Genomic DNA, 19,985 nt, shown 5'->3' on the forward strand with positions numbered 1-19,985 from the left:
AGGTGGAAAGTGTGACATTTCAATATTCCTCCTCCCTCACACCCATGGCCTCCCTGTCAGCATCTCCACTGGTTGGTACTTGTGTTACAACTGATGACCCCACATGGACATGTCATTATCACCCAGAGTCCACAGTTGACATCAGGGGTTACTGTAGGTGTTGTATGTCCTGTGGGTTTGGCCAAACATATAATGACACACGTATATTATACATCAATACAGTATCATACAGAGAAGTTTCACTGCCCTAAAAACCCTCTGTTCTCCACCTGTTCATCCCTCCCTCTCCACAATCCCTCAAAATCAGACCTTATCATCGTTGGCATAGTCTTGCCTTTTCCGTGACATCAAACTAGTTGCTATCATATAGCATGTAGCCTTTGTTTCCTCCATGTCTTCATGACTTGACAGCTCGCTTATTTTAGCATGTAATAATATTCCCATCTGGATGCTCTGTAGTTCATTTATCCATCACCTACTGAAGGACACCTTGGTTGTTTTCAAGTTTTGGCAATTATGAATAAAGTCACTGTGAAAAAGCACCCATGTGCAAGTTTTTGTATGGACATGAGCCTCTTAAGAGGCAGGGAGGTGGTTTACTGTCTGGTTCTTGCTGGAGGCTTCTCCTGTAGCTCAGTTGGTAAAGAATCTGCCTGCCAGTACAGGAGACCAGTGTTTGATCCCTCGGTTGGGAAGATTCCCTGGAGAAGGAAATGGCAACCTACTCCAGTATTCTTGCCTGGAGAATCTCATGGACAGAGAAGTCTGGCAGGCTACATCCCATGGGGTCACAACAGTCAGACATGGCTTGGTGATTAAACCCCCTTGCTGGAAGGTCTCAGGGTTGGGCTGCATGGAGAAGCTTCCCTGGGGGACCTGGAAACACCTGGTTTCTCACTGGCTTAGCTCCGGGGGGAACCCATGTCCGTGTGTCTGGGAAAGAGGGCAGGCGAAGGAAGCCACTGATGAAGAGGGAAAGGAAAAACAAACAGGGGAAGAGAAAGAGAGGAAAAGGCTGTGTGGATTAAACCAGAATCCAGATTTTTCTGATCCCGTTGTCAAACTGTAACAGAGGACATGGATGTCGAGGTGTTGAGGCAGGTTTGTGTGTCTGTGAGAAGGCAGAGAGTAGATCATCTGTATTTGATGAACATTCTGCCTTTATTATGAAAAGTGAAGCCTGGGGATTCAGAGGGGGTTAAGAGATTAAGGACTTGGATACAATCCTGGAATTTCATTCAACTTTTGCATTTTTAATGAAAAATTTCAAACATCTCTTCAAAGAGATATGCAGAGTATAAATTCTCATGATGCCTCATCTTACTTCAGCAATTCTCAACGTACGTGGTTTCCTTTTTATCCCTAGCTATGCTCTTGCCCTATAATTTTGAAGGAAATCTCAGACCTCATGTGATTTTTATCCATAAAGATTTCAGTGTGTCTCCCTAGGGAGACTGCAATCATAGTACTTCTGTTAAACATAAAAATATAACCATATCTTGTGCACTTTACCCAGTCAATTCTGGATATTTTGGATTGTCTTATTTAAAAAACGATTTGTTCGATTTAGGATCCAAATAAGTCCATACATACACCGCAATGGTTTGATATATCTTTTAAGTGTAGGATTCCTCCATCTTTCTCTTTGAATTAATTTTACTTTGCTGAAGAAACTCATTTGTCTTAACTTCTTGCAGACTGAACTCAGGCTGACTTTCTTGGCAAGATTACTCAGGTGGTGGGTGGGCGCCCTGTCAGGAAGTATGGTGGTCTTTATTAATCGTTGACATCTAGATCCATCAGGTCATGAGGGCTTACAAAACGGTGATATTCTATCATGTCTTCTTCACTGATTAGCTGGGCCACTGCTCTAAAGAAAATATTCCCTTCCTCAGCTATTTACCCTGAGATATGGTTTGTGGAGGAAAGGGCAGAATAAGTGATTATCAGTTTTCAAAGGAGTTGGGTTTCCTGAGATACTCCAAAGGGCGTTTAAAAAGTGGTGTTTTCTTACGGAATCACTTGGCAGCTCTGGGTTTAAACACTCATTATCTTAGTGAACGTGTCCATTGTCTCAAAGCCTCATGATAAATAGAAATATGGACACTGGATCTGAGGAAACAACTGTACCTGGTAAGTCAGAAGACTTGCAGTTTGTTCTGGAATTCCTCACTTATGCAGGCAAAACCCCAAGCCCCTCTGATCTGGGAAGGTCTCTGATCTAGGATTGAGGGAGATTTTCTTTGCTAGGATACTCCTCTCACGGGAACTGGCTTCACTGGACAAAGGGATGCGATTCTTTCTAGAGTGTTCTTTAACGCTGATTAAGAAAAGCCCAAGTCTGCAGGATGTTATCAGCTACTTTCACCTCCAGGACGTGTAACCCTAACAGACAATACCACTCATCCACCAGTGAGTGTCTCCACGAGGGACTGGCAGTTCTGATGAGGAAGAGAACCAGAGAGGTGCCCACGCGGGTCTGCATCTCAGTCACCAAGACTGAATAACGGCGGCCCAGGCCAGGCGTCTGTTGATGGTTGTAAAATGAACTCAGTCACATTAGCGTTAGGCATATGTACAGAAAACCAAGCACTGTGCCAGGTGTGCACGTTCACTCAAGCACTAAATGTATAGGAGAGCTAAGTCAGCATAGGAGTGACCTGGATCAGCCAAGGAGACGCCAGTCTTAAATTGATTCCAAGGCAACTTGGTTGACACTGGTGCCCTATTGGCTGATGATTCATCCAGGCGCCCGTGCCTCCCCTCCCACCTCTGTGCACACAACCAGACTGAGCCCTGGGTTCAGAAAGACCACTCTGCTCAAAACAGACAAACACAGTGTTTTGAGTATTCTGCTTGTATATATTCACTTCAGACTCTGTGAAGAGTTTAAAGGCAAACTGAGAAGCGTAGATATACGTCAGTACTTCCTACGTATCATTTGCATAATGGCTACCTGCTGGATCAGTGATGACTAAGAGCTGACTCCTAAAATTCTCTGTATCAGAATTACCAGGGGGAGTGTTGACAAATATAAATTATGACCCCTGTACCCCACCCCTTCCCACTGATTCAGTGAAACAGGTGTGGAAACTGGGGGAGGGGAGCTGGGGGTGAGGCCCGGTTATCTTTTTTTTCAAAGTACCCCTCATGACTCATGCCCAAACAGGCTTTAGAACTACTGGAATAATCAGAGATTTTCAAATACAGATGCAATTTCTGAAGGGTGTTCATTCTACACAATTACTCAGTTTCTGGGTCTTATTTCTTCCCTAGAGTAATCCCAGGAAAGCTATATAGTTTCCAATAAAACATCTTTTGATTAAGAACATCTGAACTATCACTGTTTCTACAACTTAGGAAGCTTATCAAGGTAACTCTGGAAGAAACTATCTTACAACATCTCTAGGAATGATTAGATATCTTGCTGATTTCCGATCACAACCACTGGTGTAATCTACACTATTGGGTTTGAATTTGCAGAGGTAGAAACCTGAGTTACCTAAATTAAAATCTGAAATTAGATTAATGAAGGTCCTTTGTTAATAGCTTGACTACTGTATCCAGAAAGTGGCCAGGTGTTCAGCTGTCTTCAATTCAACTGCTGTTTCTGATTAGAGTGTCTTCTAATTGGTTTAATAAGATTCAAAAAACTTGACCTAATCTCTTTTTGATGCATTTCGAAGGCGTGTTTGTGACCTTTTAAAACCTCTGTGAGGCTTGTCATCACTTCCTTGGCTGTAGCAGCATGTTCTGGCAGAGGTCCAGCAAACATCCACCAGTCAGGAAACCTTTAGGGTGATTATGGGTGTGACTTTTTTTTTAATTGTATAATTCATTTATACAGAGAAATCATTTGGAATTAATTATTTACAGTCTTTTTCAGTTTTCATTTCCACTGGCCGGATACAGTTCACATAACAGTCTACGTTTACTGGAACAGTCACCATGACAAATCTTCCACGACATGGGTTTTCAGTCCTCTCCCGTCCAAGACAATGATTGCATTTGAACAGAAACATTTCAGAGTAAAACACTCACCAGTCTCCTTTCCCCTCTTACGAATAAATCTGCCAGAATGGATCTAAAATGGTCAAATTTTCAACACATTTCCTTTTCTTTTCAAACCCCTTATTTGCAAGTACTGTAAATCAAGGCAAACACTGTTCACATCCCCCAAGCCTTCTACGACTTACTACATACTCTCGACTTCAGCTTTTACTATCTCTTCTCAGAAATGTCTGACACAATCAGACATTTTTACTTTAAGACAAAACTACACTCTTTTTCCCTCTGTTTTAAAAAAATACTTATTACCAGTCAATTGCCTTCTCTCTTGCTTTTCAGAGAATATTAACTTTCCATGAAATCCTTAAGATGGTTCTCTTTCAGTAGTTCAGAACACACTGAGTCATTTCATGTGTGTCCACCACCCTGAAACACTACACTTTAAAAATCACAATTTTCTTAATTGGCTCAAAAACAGTATGGCTTGATTTCACTTGGTAAAGTTAATATGATTTAAAAACATACACACACACACACACATTTTTAATCAAGGGAGAAAAATACTTTAAAGACGTGCCAATTTGAAAACGGATCAAAGTAAAAAAATAAAAGGAAATACTAAAAACTACTTTACAATAAAAAAAAATTAAATAATCGGCAGGTTAAATCAATGAAAAATGAGGAATGTAGAGTGAAAAACAAACTAATAAAAAGCATTCCAGTTGGCAGAATGGAAAACCTATTAAGTTTTGTTTTCCAAGGAAGTTATGTTTCAATGTAAATTTTGAAATATTGTAAGTATTCCAAGTAGATCTTAGATGCCAATGTTACAATTTCAAATTTTGCATGCAAAGTTCATCAAAGAAACACTGGTAAAATCCTGGTATTCATAAAATTTTAAGTTTTGGAAAATACTGTAAATATCACAATTGGTATTAAAAAGTCATGATGAATGCAGAATGAGAATATCTGTTAAGTATTTCATTTGATTAAAAATACCAGGTTTGCATATTCTAAATGATCTGAGAAGAAGAAAAAAAACCCTGCAGTTTAACAGTAATCTGTATAATGTATCTTTAGCTGCCATTAAAAAAATAAAAGAACCACCACCAAAACCAACCAACCACACAGAAGACATGAGACGGGTACTGAGCAATGCTGCCGTGCTCACAGGACAGAAAGAAAAACTGTACAAGGTCATAAATAAAGTCTCTCCCAGCTGCTGCTCAGAGCTTCCTTTATACTAGGGTCTCCTTCCGCTTGCCACCAACCTGGGCTCTGTCCCTGGCTTTGCAGAGGCTGGTCTGGGCTCGGGGTGCTTTCACGCCCGTTGTGTGGTCTGCTGTGTGCACCGGGGCCCAACACTCGGCAGTGTCTCCATCAGCTTCGCCCTGAGTCATGCTAGAAGTGGTGGATGCCCGTCTCTGGGCCCTGGCGTTGCTGGTGGTGGTGGGGTTCTCCCTGCACTCCTCGTGGAGCTCGGAGGGGCTGGTGGCCTGGCGGAAAGGGGCGATGGCGGTGCGGATGCAGCTGAACCACTGCTGCTTGTGGAACACGTCGTTGGCTTGGAGAGTGTGGGACTGGCCCGGAGAGGGGTCTTGGAAGCGAACTCGGAAGATGTTTTTAGCTAGAAAAATAAACATTGACAAAAGGAAATAGACTTAGAAAGCTTATCCTACATGTGGTCAGACTACATGAGTCTGGGTGCTGGTCTCCCCACAGCAGGCACACCGAGGAGGCAGTGCCCTATGCATTAACCATGTATGAGGCAGTGCCCATGTATATCAGGTACACATGCTGGAGTCAGAGCACCACAGCACCTGACAACTCAGCGAGTGGACCAGGTCAGGATGACAGGACCCATTTCATGTTTAGTGTGTTGTCTGGGGACAGATTCTTAATTATTAAAGCTGAGATCATTTAGGTTCTGAGTTTATGATCATTGAAACCATTTTAAAGTGTGACTGGTACCTTTATCTGAGTTGCCAAAAGCCCCTCGGAAGGACCCTCCCATCCTCACGTCTCCATCCTGCAGGTCTTCCAAGACCAGCTCCTGGACAGGGATGGGCTGCCGGTAAACCTGGTAGGAGTGACGCTCGTTTCGAGTAACAGGCCGAGTCAACACCAAGATGTCTTGAAACAGGAAAATGTACAGTTTCTGGAGAAGTGAGAAACAAATACTTCTTAAATGGAGAACTTTGTGACTTTAACTGAGTGAAATCCATTGTTAAAAAAATGTGACTGGATCTTAATTTTATCAAATTGATTTACTAAGATCTCTTCACAAATGACTTCATAAAGATGGTGCTTTAAAAGCGATGCACATTCTCCTTGGAGAGCTTTTCTCACTGTAGACTATATACAACTTTTCTGTCCATGTGTAACATTAGATCAGCAGCAGCTGAGCAAACGCCACGCACCTCAAAGACCTGTCGGTGGTGACGTGACTGGAAATGCCAGGACTGTACACTACAGTCTTCTAACAGGGCAAGAACTTAAAAATGTAAGCTGGTAAAAATGTTAATGGTTCTGTTTTGTCTAAACAAAGACAAACCTAAGCTTTTATAGAACAATGAAGCCTTATAAGAGAAATCAGAGATGGAAGACTAACTCTTTCCAAACAGAACCTCAACTTATGAATTGGCTTCTGAAAAGCCAATGGCTTCTGAAAAGCACATGATGAAATTAAAAAACCATTCCACTTGTATACTTAGTTCGAGGAGATACCTTTGTAACTAAGATTGAAAAAAGAAGTCTGTTCTCATTCTATCTGCTGTAAAAGTTTGTTTCATAGTGCTAAAAACTTCTACTACTATAAACTCTTCAAAAATTATTCTGAAGGATATGCTTTTTTATTAAACACCATAAAACTTATTTTTACATAATTACTTATTATTACATAATTTATTTAGAATGGAACCTCTGGCCAAACAAGTTGACTTATGCTTCAAAACTAAAAAATAAATTATTACTGATTCTCCACCAAGACATTTAAGTCACTCTGTAATGACAGAAACCAACTATTTGCTTTATCAAAGCTGATAACATAAAATCCAGTTACTTTCAGTATGTGATGAGTTTATTTTATAAACCTGCTTCATAATTCATATGGAAAAAACTAAATAATGGGAAGAGGGCAAGAACTGCTCACTTCACATTAGTGTTAAATGCACTTACATGTCCGTTTTTATTTTTCAGTTCCCCATGGCAGAGCAACATTTTGCTTGCTTCAATTCTAGGGTCCTTCTGCTTTTCATCCAGATACTCCAGCTTGTCAATGTAATACTGGCATTCTGATTCACCTTTCTTCACGTTGATATCAGAGAGAACTCCTTGTATTATTAGTATCTAAAAAAAAAATTACATATATACAAAAAAATCAATGGTGCATTTTCAGCATATTAATGTATCCCCATTTTCCTACAGGACTAAAATGTTGCATTAAAATGTAAGATTTTACAACTTGAAGGGACCCCAGGAATCAGATAATTCAGTCAGTCCCTTCATTTTACAGTGTCAGCCACACTGGTGATCTGCCTTAAGTCACATAGCTAGCTAATGAAAGAAGTCAGATTAGAACCCAGTCTTCTGACTGAAACATAAAATATCTGTTACACCTCTTTACTAGTGCATAGCGTGCTAACACACGAGAACTGAAAGTTCAGGTACTCATTCAGTATGCAGAAGCTGTGAGGGGATCACTGTATATCTTTCTCAGGCAAGCTAACATGCAAACTGGCAAAGCACAGGAACCACTTCTTGGGCTACTTACAGCCTCCTCCAGCAGCTGAACATCCGGGTGGTCTTTGGGAGTATGTCTAAGAATCTCTTTCAACAGTAAAGGGTATTTGACAAGGCGGCTTCGAGGAATATCAAGGAAGCTCCAGAGATCCAGTTTTCGGCTGAAAGGAGACTCCAGACAACGCTGGAGGAAGTCCTGGACTCTTGGGTCCTGTTTCTTCTGATCCAGAAGAGCCTTGGCTGCCAGCTGGTTACTGCAGTAGCCTTTGTAGGCATTCAAGCCTGGCAACTAAAGAGCAGTAAAAGAAATCAAAGAACAGTCCATTAGTGAGACTGCAACATGTCTAAGTTTCTAAGACGTGAAACAGAGCTATTCGTGAAAGCTTTTAACAAGCTGTGAAGATTCTCCTGCAGGTGATAATGGGTGACTGTTCTCTCACTTGACTGTATATGCAAAGGCTGTCTTTCATCACCGAACCCCAGCCATCCCTCCTAGAACAGGGCTTGGCATCGGCAGGCACTCAGATATTAACTGAGAGAGTAAGACAGGTAATTAACAGATGTAATGTGGAAATTCTACCCAAGGAGGAACATATTCTTAAAACAAACGAAAGTGTCATTCATGATATGTTTTTCTTAAACAGTGACAATAACTTCTATGTATATTTGTTCAGTTTTAGTGCCCCATTTATCCGATTTTAGAATCCACTAACTGGGTCAAATCAGTGTGATCCTGATCACAAGTGACAAGCCTGCCCTGTCTGCATAAACCTGCTACATACCCAGTTCACGAGAATGTGGCCAATGTGCTCCACTGTCCCGCCAGGCTTGGTGGCTTTTCCTATTCTCTTCAACAAATCTGAAGTGTAAGAAAGCAGAAATTCCAAGAACAAGTTTATTTAAAAATAATTAAGGGAGGAGCAAGACAGTGGTAGGGGGTTAAGAGGTGGAAACTACTAAGTATGATATAAATAAGCTACAAAGACACACCGCACAGCACAGGAAATGTAGCCGTAACTTTAAATGGAGTATAATATTTAAAAATATTAATCACTATGTTGTACACCTGAAACTAATTTTGTAAATCAAATCTATGTCAATAAAAATTACAAAATAACCTGAACTAAATTAGAAGTTTAGATTTAAAATTACTTGTTGTTGCTGTTCAGAATCTTACAAAAATTAGGGAGCACATCTTACCTTCATGCAGAGGTATGTAAGCATCCAAATCACCAAATATATGTGTGAGCTCCTCTTCTGACATAATAGACAGCTTTAACATGGGGTCGTGGTAGGCCTGTTGGAGGGGAGAAGTACATCACACACAGATCAAGCAAATAAAACACGAAGAGAGGTCTGCATGTGAATCAAGCCTGACTATGTAAAAACCAGCATGGATATTATTTTATACATAACAGAAATTAAAGTACATGTTAGTCTTGAAAAACTCTTCCTCATATTCATATTTGAAGAAATGCCTCTAATAAACCTCATCTAAAATTAGTATACACCAGTAGATATTCTCTACTTTTCAACTTCTAAAGGTAACACCCTTTAGAATTTGTGGAATAAAATTCTTAAAACCTATGGCACAGGAAAGAAAGTTCTTTACTGACCTTTCTTGCAAGTTTGAGGTCCTCAATTAAGTCCTGTTCCCCTCTGGACATTTCATAGATTGCCTAAAAAAATCCAGCAAACATCACAGGTCACTCCTTCCTTTCAGAAAGGAAAAATTACATACAATGGATAGTTACCATTATTTAACTGATGTTTGAACAGTGCTTTTCAAAGTGATTCAGTCTGAACACTATAATTCAGAATGGAAACTCTAATAAGAGGATGCCTTATGTTTCATATTCTACCCATCAGGGTGTTAAACCAAATGACCACCACCCTCTGCAAGCGCTGAAAACGGCGACTCAAATGTAAAAATGCAAGTCTATCTTGCCGGAGGTGTTAGTTTGCTATTCTTCCAACTAAACACATGTTTAACAATCAGAGTCTATGTTTCATTTTATGCTAGTGCACACAAAGTCTTGCTGTGGGGCACACACCTCTTGACGTCTGATCTCCCTGGAGGTTAGAGACTGCTTCATGCTGCCGTCTAACGTCTCCGACCACAGGGTGCTGCTTCTCCTCTTGGCAGGCACTGGGACTGTCGACCTGCTGGAAAACTTTTGGGCTGAAGCTGGGGATCTGCTGTCACCACGAAGGGTAAATGACTTAAAAGAAAAGAAAAAAAAGTGAATTAAGAAAAAGCTTTGGAGGATACAGAAACTATTTTTTCCTCAAAAAAAAAGACAAATTAAAAGGTTCTGACAGTTTCTTTATGCATAAAATTCATTTATGCCAGCTTCAATCTGACAGTATCATAAAATATTTGTCAGTCAAAATTACTTTCTGGGAATAAAAACTATCCAAGTCCTTGCTTTGCTCTAAGATGTAAACTAATATAATGAGGTTATGTAAATATTGTTTTGATAACAATATTCCTTAACAGCATATTCCAAAAGAGGAAAATTATATTTAAGTATAACAGTATAAACCTGTCTGTACAGCTCACAGAAAATGCAAATTTTGGGCTCCTATAAATGTTGCCTCACCGCATACATGCTCCTACCTGTATTGTTTGACCAAAGCGCCTGACGGCTCCATTTCTTACAGGAGAGATTAGATTTGCCAAGGATGTGACCCGAGCTAGAGGTCGCACTCTTTTATTGCTTGGCTCCTGTGAAAACAAGAACAAGTTATACTTAAACATGTGTTTAGGTATAACTATTTCAAGCAAGTTTGTACAAAACGTTAAGATCTCTCAAGTCAGATATTTGTACAGTATATACAAGAAACATAGAACTCTGAAAGTGAATGTTGTTTCTCATTGTTAAAATAAGAAGAACACTAATGAGTAACGGAAAATTAAAAAATAAATGGTAGAAGAAAGGTCAAATATCTGAACATCACTGAGAACATAACATACTATCATTAAACAACAACAACAAAAAATCCAAAATTAAAACAAAAGAATTAGATTCTAAAGTCCTACAGAAACTTTTAGTTTAATATAGAGAGTAACTAAAAAAACCCACCTTATTATTATGAAAAATCAAGCATACACAAAACGGGAGAATTGCATAATGGATCTTGGTCTAACAACAGGTTTCATCTGTGCCCATACTGAAATAGTTTACAGCAATTGCCAAACCTTCTATCATTTCACTCTTAAATACTTCACTTAAAAAACAGCCTTTAAATGAAGGCATCTGACATTGGGATGAGTCAGCTCCAAGGTAGCCATGTCCTTGTGGTGGGAGGTGTTCAAGCATAGGTAGAACAGTGGTTAAGAGGAGGCTGAGCCTCTGGACTCAGACCAACTGGCCCAAATCCTGGTTCGGACACTTGACAGGAAACATCCTGGGTCCCAATGTTCTCATCTGTAAAATGGGGTTAACACGAGAACTTCTCTTATAAAGGTGATATGAAGATTAAATAAGATGTTTAAAGGGTTTAGAATAGTTCTCGGCACATACTGAGTTTTAGCTATTACTGACATCCTTTCTCAGGAATATTTCCACTTACTATGCAAATATTGGTATTTATAAAAAATTAGATCCTCTCATACATTTAATTATCAAGGAAAAATATATACAGATTGGGAAGATTTAATTATTTTACATATATTGTTTTTAAAACAATAATAGTATAGCAAACACATCATTTACCAAAGATTCCAAAACCTTACAAACTGCATTTCTTTAACTTTACAGCTAGGAGAGTGGAGGCACTCCACCAGGTGACTCACACAGCTGCGTAGGTAATGAAGGTTAGATCATAAAACAGTCCTACCCTTTATAATGTCTATGGCGCATAATTATTTGTTTGTAATTTTTGGTGCCTTTGGCAACTTGTGGCATATTTGACAAAATTTTAATGAGGCTACAGAAGGGTACATGATGAAAAATTATACAAAACTCACTACTTAAAAATGACAGATGCAATTTTTTTCTAAAAAATCTTTGATATGACCCAAGTCATGAAAAAGAGGAAAATGAGTAAAAATAATCCCAAGAATAATTTGAGAGTAAAGTGGCAGAAAGGGTTAAAATCCTCCAGAAAGAACTTAAATGATGGAATATCCAAACAAGCAATGAGACTTATCTAGGCTCCGAAGCTGTGGACACAGCCGACCATGGCCAGGAGGCTCTGCAGACACAGTCCAGGCCCCTGGGTCAGTCCTGCAGAGGCAGCGTGGCAGGCCAGCCCCACCCCCACCCCAAATAACTGACTCCGAAGTGAAACCGCGACTATAAAGCCACAAGCGTGTGAATGCTAAATGAACTGAAAAAGAAACCTCCCGAGATATCTACTAAAATGACGCACTGTGTGGCTGAGGACATGTGTGAATGCCTTTACCAGACCCATCTGTGCAAGACTGAAGGGACACATGCGCGGGCAGAAGGCAGGCAGAAGGCATTCCTTTCTATTTAGTAAAGGCAGGACAAAGACGCTTCTGTGTGAACGGAGATAGAATTACCTCACAAAGTAAGATATGCCAGTGCCAAGGAGAAACAGAGCAGTTGTCAGAAAGATCTGCCCACCGATTGGAAGGAGAGGTTAATTCCTCATCCTTGTTTAGAGCATAACCAATTTGACTTCCTGGTAAATCATAAAATATTTAATTTCAATTGAAAAATCTTTGGAAAGGTGCTCTTCCCAGTGAATTTGAAAGGAAAAGTTAAGTTTAGCTGGAAGGAAAGGAATTTCTGCTATCTATTTTAACACATAAAATAAAAAATTCTTATCTTTGGATCAGTCAGTACAACTACTAATTTCCTGGTAATGTAAAACTGTGATATTTAAAATGAAAACTACTGAATTTAATTTAGATAATTAAATGTAAAGATATTTAAAGTATCTTTCTGAAACTAAAACTGAAATGTGGATGCTCTCTCTCAGGGTGATGGGGTATTATGCCAGGCAGTATATGAATAGTGTTAAATATGTTCCCAGCCCTTCAGAAGCCCACCCATAATCTCACTGCTTCACAACGGAGATGCTAGTCTCAGGAGTGTATCTAATCTAAAACGTCTGGGAGGAGCGTCCGGCTAGCTCTGTCACAGAGCAAGATACTCTTAAGTCTGTACCATAGTAGTGCTGAATCAGGAGTACATGGAGGGCCCGGAGTGAGAGGACATCTTCGTACTTTCCGCACTGGCTTTTGGGATTTGAAAGTAATTTTCATGCCTTACTAAATGTTCACATGTGAAGAATGCTTGTAAGATGCAACACAAAATTTTAGCATATATATTTATTACAAAACTACAGAGAATTTTAATGAATAATTCAAAAAGTGTGATTGAAAGGCAAAGATATAATACTGAATACGGCTCACTAATCTCAGGATAAATACATTTGAAAAAAATTAGAGACAACTGTTGTGGAAAAGTGTTACAGACCAGGTCATCTATAAGGTAGGGACAACAGATTGTCTGTTATGGGTTAGAATTCGGTCTGTGTGAGCTACAACCAAGAGCAGTGTTTCTTTAGAGGTTGAGATGCGCCATCTAACCTACTCTGGTTTTTTGTGGGGAGTGCTGTGGAATCCACCCATGTCTGTCCCTCTGCAGGTGAAGGAACAGAGGGTAGGAGTTTACCTGTCTTACCAGTACCCAAATAAGGCTTTCTTCCTGGTTTTAGTGTTGTGTTATTTCTGAAGTGTTGTTAGCAACATTATGGTAAATATAAGAAGCTTAAAGAATGCATACAGATAGTGAGACTGTACACCCTCCTTCAAAGATGATCTGAAACCCCAGGGGAACAATAAAGAACACGAACAAGTTTCACATGTTCAAGGAACTTTCTACTGTCGGCAACCTTTCACTAGGGCTAAAGTTCACTTAGAGGGAAAAAACCCAACACCCTCTAATATAAATTTATGTTGTTTATTTAGGTTAGCTTTTAACCAGACTATCTAGGTTCGCCAGGCAATCAACATGTATTGTTATAGGGAATCTGACTTGAGACCTAGTATTTAATCAACCTATTTATTTCACTAACCCAGTTGTACTGAGATTTTATGCCTTAAAATATTTTCTGGATAGCTACAAACAGAAAATTCTTAGAAACAATTTAAAGTCTTTTACTGGAATGTACCTTGCGCATAAAAGCAACAACATGGAAAAGTTCTAAGGTGAACCCTGCTTTTTGTAAAAAGTTTTGTTTTTCTCCTCAGGATGTCACATAGAGGATATATTTTTTTTGAGGGGGTCGTCTTTTCTAGAGTCAACCAAATCAAGACACAAAAAACCAAGTATGTGTCTGGGTTTACTCATTTGAGTTACTGGATAAATAATTTTCTCTTCTATCTGGCAAAAGCTTTAACAAGAATGAAAAGAAAAAGTTATTTAAAAAAGATAAAAGTGAGTTATGATCACATAGGATTTCCTCCCTTTTCTCTTAGTACTAAATAGTCAAATACAGTTATTTATTTAAGGCTATGCTGTTAAAAGCCTGATGACATTCTTGGTGTTTTTAATCTTTGGAATAAAGGTATGCTGTAAACAGGGTCAGTGTCTGATACCAAACAAGACTAGTTCCGCTTTAGTATTTACATGATGACCACTTTTGCGAAAACTGAAACACAAAAGCCAAAACCAAACAGAAAAACGAAAACCAAAGCCAAATCATGTCTTTTGAAGACGGCAGCTATTTTAACTACCGAAGGTGTGTGTGTGTAAGACACACAGCTTTGCTGAGACATACAATACACTGCATATATTTAAAATGTATAATTACGTAAGTTTTGATATACCTACATGGCCACAAAGCCATCACCTCAAAGCAGCGGCATATAGTTAACTGAATACAGGAATGATATTTCTATCCCATCAGCAATGATGAAGTACACACCACAGAGTATATCTATTGCCATGTGCTATATATATAGAATGAGCACACAGCATTAACTATTAAAATTAAATAAGCAGCATAAAAGTCACTTATTTTGATAAATGTTCACAAAGACCTTAAAAATGTACAATAACTTTAGGTAATTAAAGCAAGGACGGCACAAGTACCTAAATAATGGTTCACTGGCTTAAATGACATATTTTTCTTTCTGAAGGACAAAGCCACACACAACAAACTTATTAGATGTGGAAAGAAAGTTAAAACTGAACGCTGGCATTTTGTTCACTAGCATTAACTTCTAAGTAAGGTATTCCTACTTTCTGCTTACTCCACAACCCAATTCCTAAGACTGACTAGATAACAGAAATAAATGCAAGACAAAAAAACCCCCCAAAACAAAACCTAACCAAACAAAAAACTGTATTAAACATCAGAAATGTGACCGATTCAACCAAACCAATTCAACATTTAAAATCTTTTTCTTTTGTATAAAAGTTTGTGTACACTTAAGTAACGCTACGCATAAACACATTTCAAACCTGCATGTGAATCCAAGGCCACTTTAATGCTCAGTAAGAGCAAACGTTCAGTTTAACGTCATACTGTTAATACGCTGTTCAAGAGGGTAAGTTTCGTGGCGTAAACCTTCTCTGGGCTGTTCTCCTCCAGTCTTACCTCTTGTTCTCGGAAGGACTGGTTGTTCACGTCGAGGACTCGTATGGTCCTTTTAATGGGCAGGAGACCTCCGACCTCATCGTGTGCCACCATGCTTCCCAAACGCCCCCACGTCCCCAGCCCGAATTCCCCGGCTCCTCCCGGCGGGGTGCTCAACCGGCCCGCGCAGCCATCAGCCAGTCTCGGCGCGGCCGCAGCTTCTGCGGGCGCCCGCCTGGCTCGCAGCCTCCAGGGTCTGGGGGCGGGGCCCCGGGGACACGTGACCGCCTTAACTGACAGCAGGGCGCACCTAGGCCTCTTCGCTTTCCCTGCCAGAGAAAGCTATCAGGGGTTTTGGAATTTCTACAGTGAGGCCAGAGGGGAAAAGGAAACTGGGTTAATGTAAGGCTCTTCCTCATTTAAAAAGCATTCCCAGAGACCAGCGAACTGCTTATCCAGGTTACCTTTTTAGTACTTAGCTGCAGACATGGATACTTTTTCTATAAAACCCTGTTACCTAAATAATAAATTATGGACTATTTGACAACGTTCAGTTCAGTCCCTCAGTCGAGTCCGACTCTTTGTGACCCCATGGACTATAGCCCACCAGACTCCTCAGTCCATGAAATTTTCCAGGCAAGAGTACTGGAGTGGGTTGCCATTTCCTTCTCCAGGGGATCTTCCCAACCCAGGGATAGAACCCAGATCTCCTGAACTGCAGGCAGACACTTTACTGTCTGAGGCACCAGGGAAGCCCGGTGGATACTGAAGACAAGTGTAATTGTCCAGGGGCCTTGCTTTTATTTTACATAAGTGCAATTTCTAGTCCAAAACCTTACCTCTATGAAGCAACCCTACTTCTGTTGGTTTGGCAGGCCTACAACCGAGCAGGTTTTCTTCTTAGACAATAAGTACTGTATTCCATTTTGAAAAGAAGAATTTTCTCTTAATTATATGGTACTATGAGCCTGCCAGGAGAAGGCAATGGCACCCCACTCCAGTACTCTTGCCTGGAAAATCCCATGGATGGAGGAGCCTGGTGGGCTGCATGCAGTCCATGGGGTCACTAAGAGTCAGACAAGACTGAGCGACTTCACTTTCACTTTTCACTTTCATGCACTGGAGAAGGAAATGGCAACCTACTCCAGTGTTTTTGCCTGGAGAATCCCAGGGACAGGGGAGCCTGGTGGGCTGTTGTCTGTGGGGTTGCAGAGTCAAACACGACTGAAGCAACTTAGCAGCAGCAGCAGCATGAGCCTGCCAATGCAGGAGACTCAAAAGACATGGGTTTGATCCCTGGGTTGGGAAGATCCCCTGAAGAAGGGCATGGCAACCCATGCCAGTATTCTTACCTGGAGAATCCCATGGACAGAAGAGCCTAGAGCGCTATGGTCCATGGGGTCGCAAGAGTTGGACATGACTGAGCGACTAAGCACATATGAGCTATGAATGACAGGATGCTGGTAATTTATGAAAACAATTCTTAGGATTTATTCAGTTCAGTTCAGTAGCTCAGTCGTGTCCAACTCTTTGTGAAGCCAGGGACTATAGCATACCAGGCTTCCCTGTCCATCACTAACTCCTCCTGGAGCTTGCTCAAACTCATGTCCATTGAGTCGGCAATGCCATCCAACCATCTCATCCTCTGTCATCCCCTGCTCCTCCTGCCTTCAGTTTATTAGGATCAGAGAAATCTGAGGCATCTCTGTAAAGGCACTATTCTAGATGATGCAGGTGATAGAAAACAATAGGTTCCACATCCACTCCTGAAGTGCTACCAGATCATTGTGTAAAGCATGGCCACACAAAGAGGTAAGTGATGCAAGACAGCTTCTTACAAGTCCCAGATAAGCTGTATGGCTAATGAGGCGTTCAGGAAAAGAGACCACTTCCAGAGTCTTCCCAGCTGAGAGGAAGGTGGGAAAGACATTGGGGGTGGGGCTGTAAGACATTGTTTCAGGGCCTGGAAGGTCATGTTGTGTAGGTCTGAGCAAGGGAAAAGTGCAAGGCCTTCCCAAAGGATCACAGGGAACAAACTCACAGCATGAGGTCACAGGCACAGATGAGCACAGGATTTTACTGAGCAGGTGAGAGAGATAATAAGAGGTGTGTTGTAAGGTGGGGTTTATGATGGTTTAAAAGATGGCAAAAATCATAGCCAGGTATCAAGAACTTTGCCTAAGGTAGGCCAGTGGGAAAAGCAAAGGACAGATGTGAGACAACATGTGCAAGAAGTTAGAGATTCCAACGACTGTTAAGTTAGGAGGTAACTGTTAATGCAAATAAAGAAGAATCAGCTTTGAAAGGACATTCTGAGTTTCATTTCAGATATACTGAGTCTGAGGTGGTGGAAAAACATGCAAATAAAACTACTGAGTTAGTAGTTGGAAATGTTGGACAAAGACTCATGAAAAGGTCAGAGAGTGGATTTAGACTGGGCAGTCAGAGACACAGGGATCAGAGTTGAAGCTCTGGGAACGAATGAGACGCCTGGGGGAGAAAAGCTGGACAAAAAGAAAAGAGGCCCAAGGATCTAACTTTGGAGAAATGCCAAGGGAAAAAGAATTTTGTAAAAGGAACAGTCAAAAGGAAGGAAACAAAACAGGATGCCAAAGGAAAAAAAGGTGTTAATTATGGCAAAAAAGTTACGAAGGAAGAAAAGATTCATGGATTTACTGATTATAGGTATAATGAAGACCTCAAGTGTGCTAGTTCAGCAGAATAAAGACAGAAGAGAACCACAAAAGTTGAAGAGTGAATCAAGCAGAACAACAGTGGGCAAAGACTATAATGACAAATAATCTATAAAAAACAATTTACTAAGATTTGCAGCACAGTGTTCCTTCTTGCAGGGAGGAAGAATGCTGTCCTTCCATAAACACCAATGTGTTTTGCATTTAGGATGGTGTTAATAATCTGTCTGCTTTGAGACCTGGAAAGAGTAATGGCACCTGGCTATATACTTCAACTAATCTTTATTACCAAGTCACACCTGGGCAACAAATGTGATGCACGGGGCCTTAAGAGAGGCTGTTTGTAGTAGACAGTTCTCTGCTACATAGCATTAAAGTGGAAGCACCTTAGAGATCCTGGAATCTTGTCCCCTTATTTTACAGGTGAGAACACTGATCTGCTTAAGCCCTCGGAACTCATAGGGTCCAGTAACCTGGTTCAATTAGTTTCATCCGTTAAAAAATAGTTGCAAGAAAGGCCAATACCTCGTGGCTACTTAGTTTCATAGGGAATAAAGGACTTATGCAGAGAGGGAGTGAGGAAAAAAGCTGCTAGGGTGTTTTTATGGTCTCTTACCTGACGTGTTTCTCAAGGCTCTGTTTTTCTATTTAGTTCTGATAGAGGTAAGGTCAAGGTAACTGGGGGGAAACGATTCTCTCTCACTTCTCTCCTTCAGTAAGATGTAAGGGATAAAGGTAGAAACAGCCATGAAAGCCAAGGAGGTATAGTGATAGTCCCAGTGGAAAAAAATCTCAGCTCATCAAACCTAAATCTAGCTTCACTTGGGATGTCCAGGTTTGTGGTCTAAATCTAATTTAGACAACTGTAGAGAGCATCTATAAAAGCAACACTGACCCTGGGATTCAGTTCAGTGAGCACTCTGAGTGATGAGTCTGAGGGACTCTTGACTCTAACAATGCTCTATTAAAATCCAATGGCTGAAAAAGGTCCCTTGTGACTGCTAACTCATCCTCCTAAGAAAACTTAAGAGGAAAATGGACAATGGGGAAAAGAAAAGGGAAATGTGAGTCCTTATTTTGTGCTGGGAGCTTTATCATATTATCTTATTCACCCGACTTTATGAGGTATGTATTACCTTCATCTTACAGATGAAGGAAATCAGGCCTCAGAAGGTTTGAGAAACCTGTCCCAAGTTTCAGGGGTCGTCAGTGGCTAGACAGGTTCCAATCTGGTCTGCTCAACTGCTGCTGCAGTGTCCCTTCGCCACGAGACAGTCTGTGTAGCACCTTCAGCTCAGTGCTCAGGCATGGCTAGTTGTCATTCTGTGAGTTAGGAGCAGAGCTGAAGTTAAAAACCCAATCTCTTAGTCCCAGGCTAGTTTTGCTAAATAACTGCCAACAGTTTACAGGAAAGCAAACCATATAAACCATAGTAGAAAGATTATTTGTATTATAGGCAGGTAAATAAGATAATAATGAAATTATTATTAAGCAGTTATTATTATTAAGCAGTTCCAGCTGCTTAAGTTTTAGAAAAAAATCCTATTTTAATTAAGTTTAGTTTAATGATATTATTAACAGCAATTTGACTTTCAACAACTAGCGTAATTGGAACACAAATTGGTTAAGTGTCTTGTCTGTGTATAAAATCTAGAATTTATCAACACAAAAACAAAACTGCATTATCTAAAAATAGTAATGCAGCTTTGTTTAAAAAAAAAATCAAGTTTTTGGTAAAATTACTGTTTTCCAAAAACCAAGTGTATGACAGCCTATGTTCATCTGTTTGCATGGTGCCTTCAATGCTTACTTCCCTAAAATTTGAATACTGTGAAGAGAAAGATGTTTTCCTTCTCTATAGAAAAGGACTATTAGCCAATTTACCTTTTTTCTCCTTTTAATGTGAAATAAGAATTCTGGAATTTAGAAATAAATTAGAGCTGAAGATAATCATTACTTTTTTTGGGTCTAGATACTATTTGT

At 40.2% G+C, this 19,985-nt stretch overlaps 1 protein-coding gene across 3 annotated transcripts in view; it reads right to left on the bottom strand.

Annotated features, from left to right (window-relative positions):
* Positions 1-3,792: 3,792 nt before the first annotated feature.
* NET1 (neuroepithelial cell transforming 1) overlaps positions 3,793-19,985 on the bottom strand; it is a 35,701-nt gene continuing 19,508 nt past the window's right edge. For 2 of the 3 annotated variants that reach the window (XM_069546529.1, XM_069546530.1), the window contains 9 exons: positions 10,370-10,477; positions 9,804-9,971; positions 9,366-9,428; positions 8,950-9,046; positions 8,532-8,608; positions 7,781-8,038; positions 7,186-7,356; positions 5,980-6,166; positions 3,793-5,635 (listed from right to left, as the gene is read on the bottom strand). In XM_069546529.1, coding sequence (XP_069402630.1) covers positions 5,247-5,635; positions 5,980-6,166; positions 7,186-7,356; positions 7,781-8,038; positions 8,532-8,608; positions 8,950-9,046; positions 9,366-9,428; positions 9,804-9,971; positions 10,370-10,477 — 1,518 coding nt within the window. In that variant the 3' untranslated portion in view covers positions 3,793-5,246. Of the gene's footprint in view, positions 5,636-5,979; positions 6,167-7,185; positions 7,357-7,780; positions 8,039-8,531; positions 8,609-8,949; positions 9,047-9,365; positions 9,429-9,803; positions 9,972-10,369; positions 10,478-15,330; positions 15,785-19,985 lie in introns of those variants that run through there. The other variant, XM_069546531.1, reaches the window with a different exon arrangement.

This window comes from Ovis canadensis, chromosome 13 (assembly GCF_042477335.2).
Source record: "Ovis canadensis isolate MfBH-ARS-UI-01 breed Bighorn chromosome 13, ARS-UI_OviCan_v2, whole genome shotgun sequence".
Lineage (NCBI taxonomy): Eukaryota > Metazoa > Chordata > Mammalia > Artiodactyla > Bovidae > Ovis > Ovis canadensis.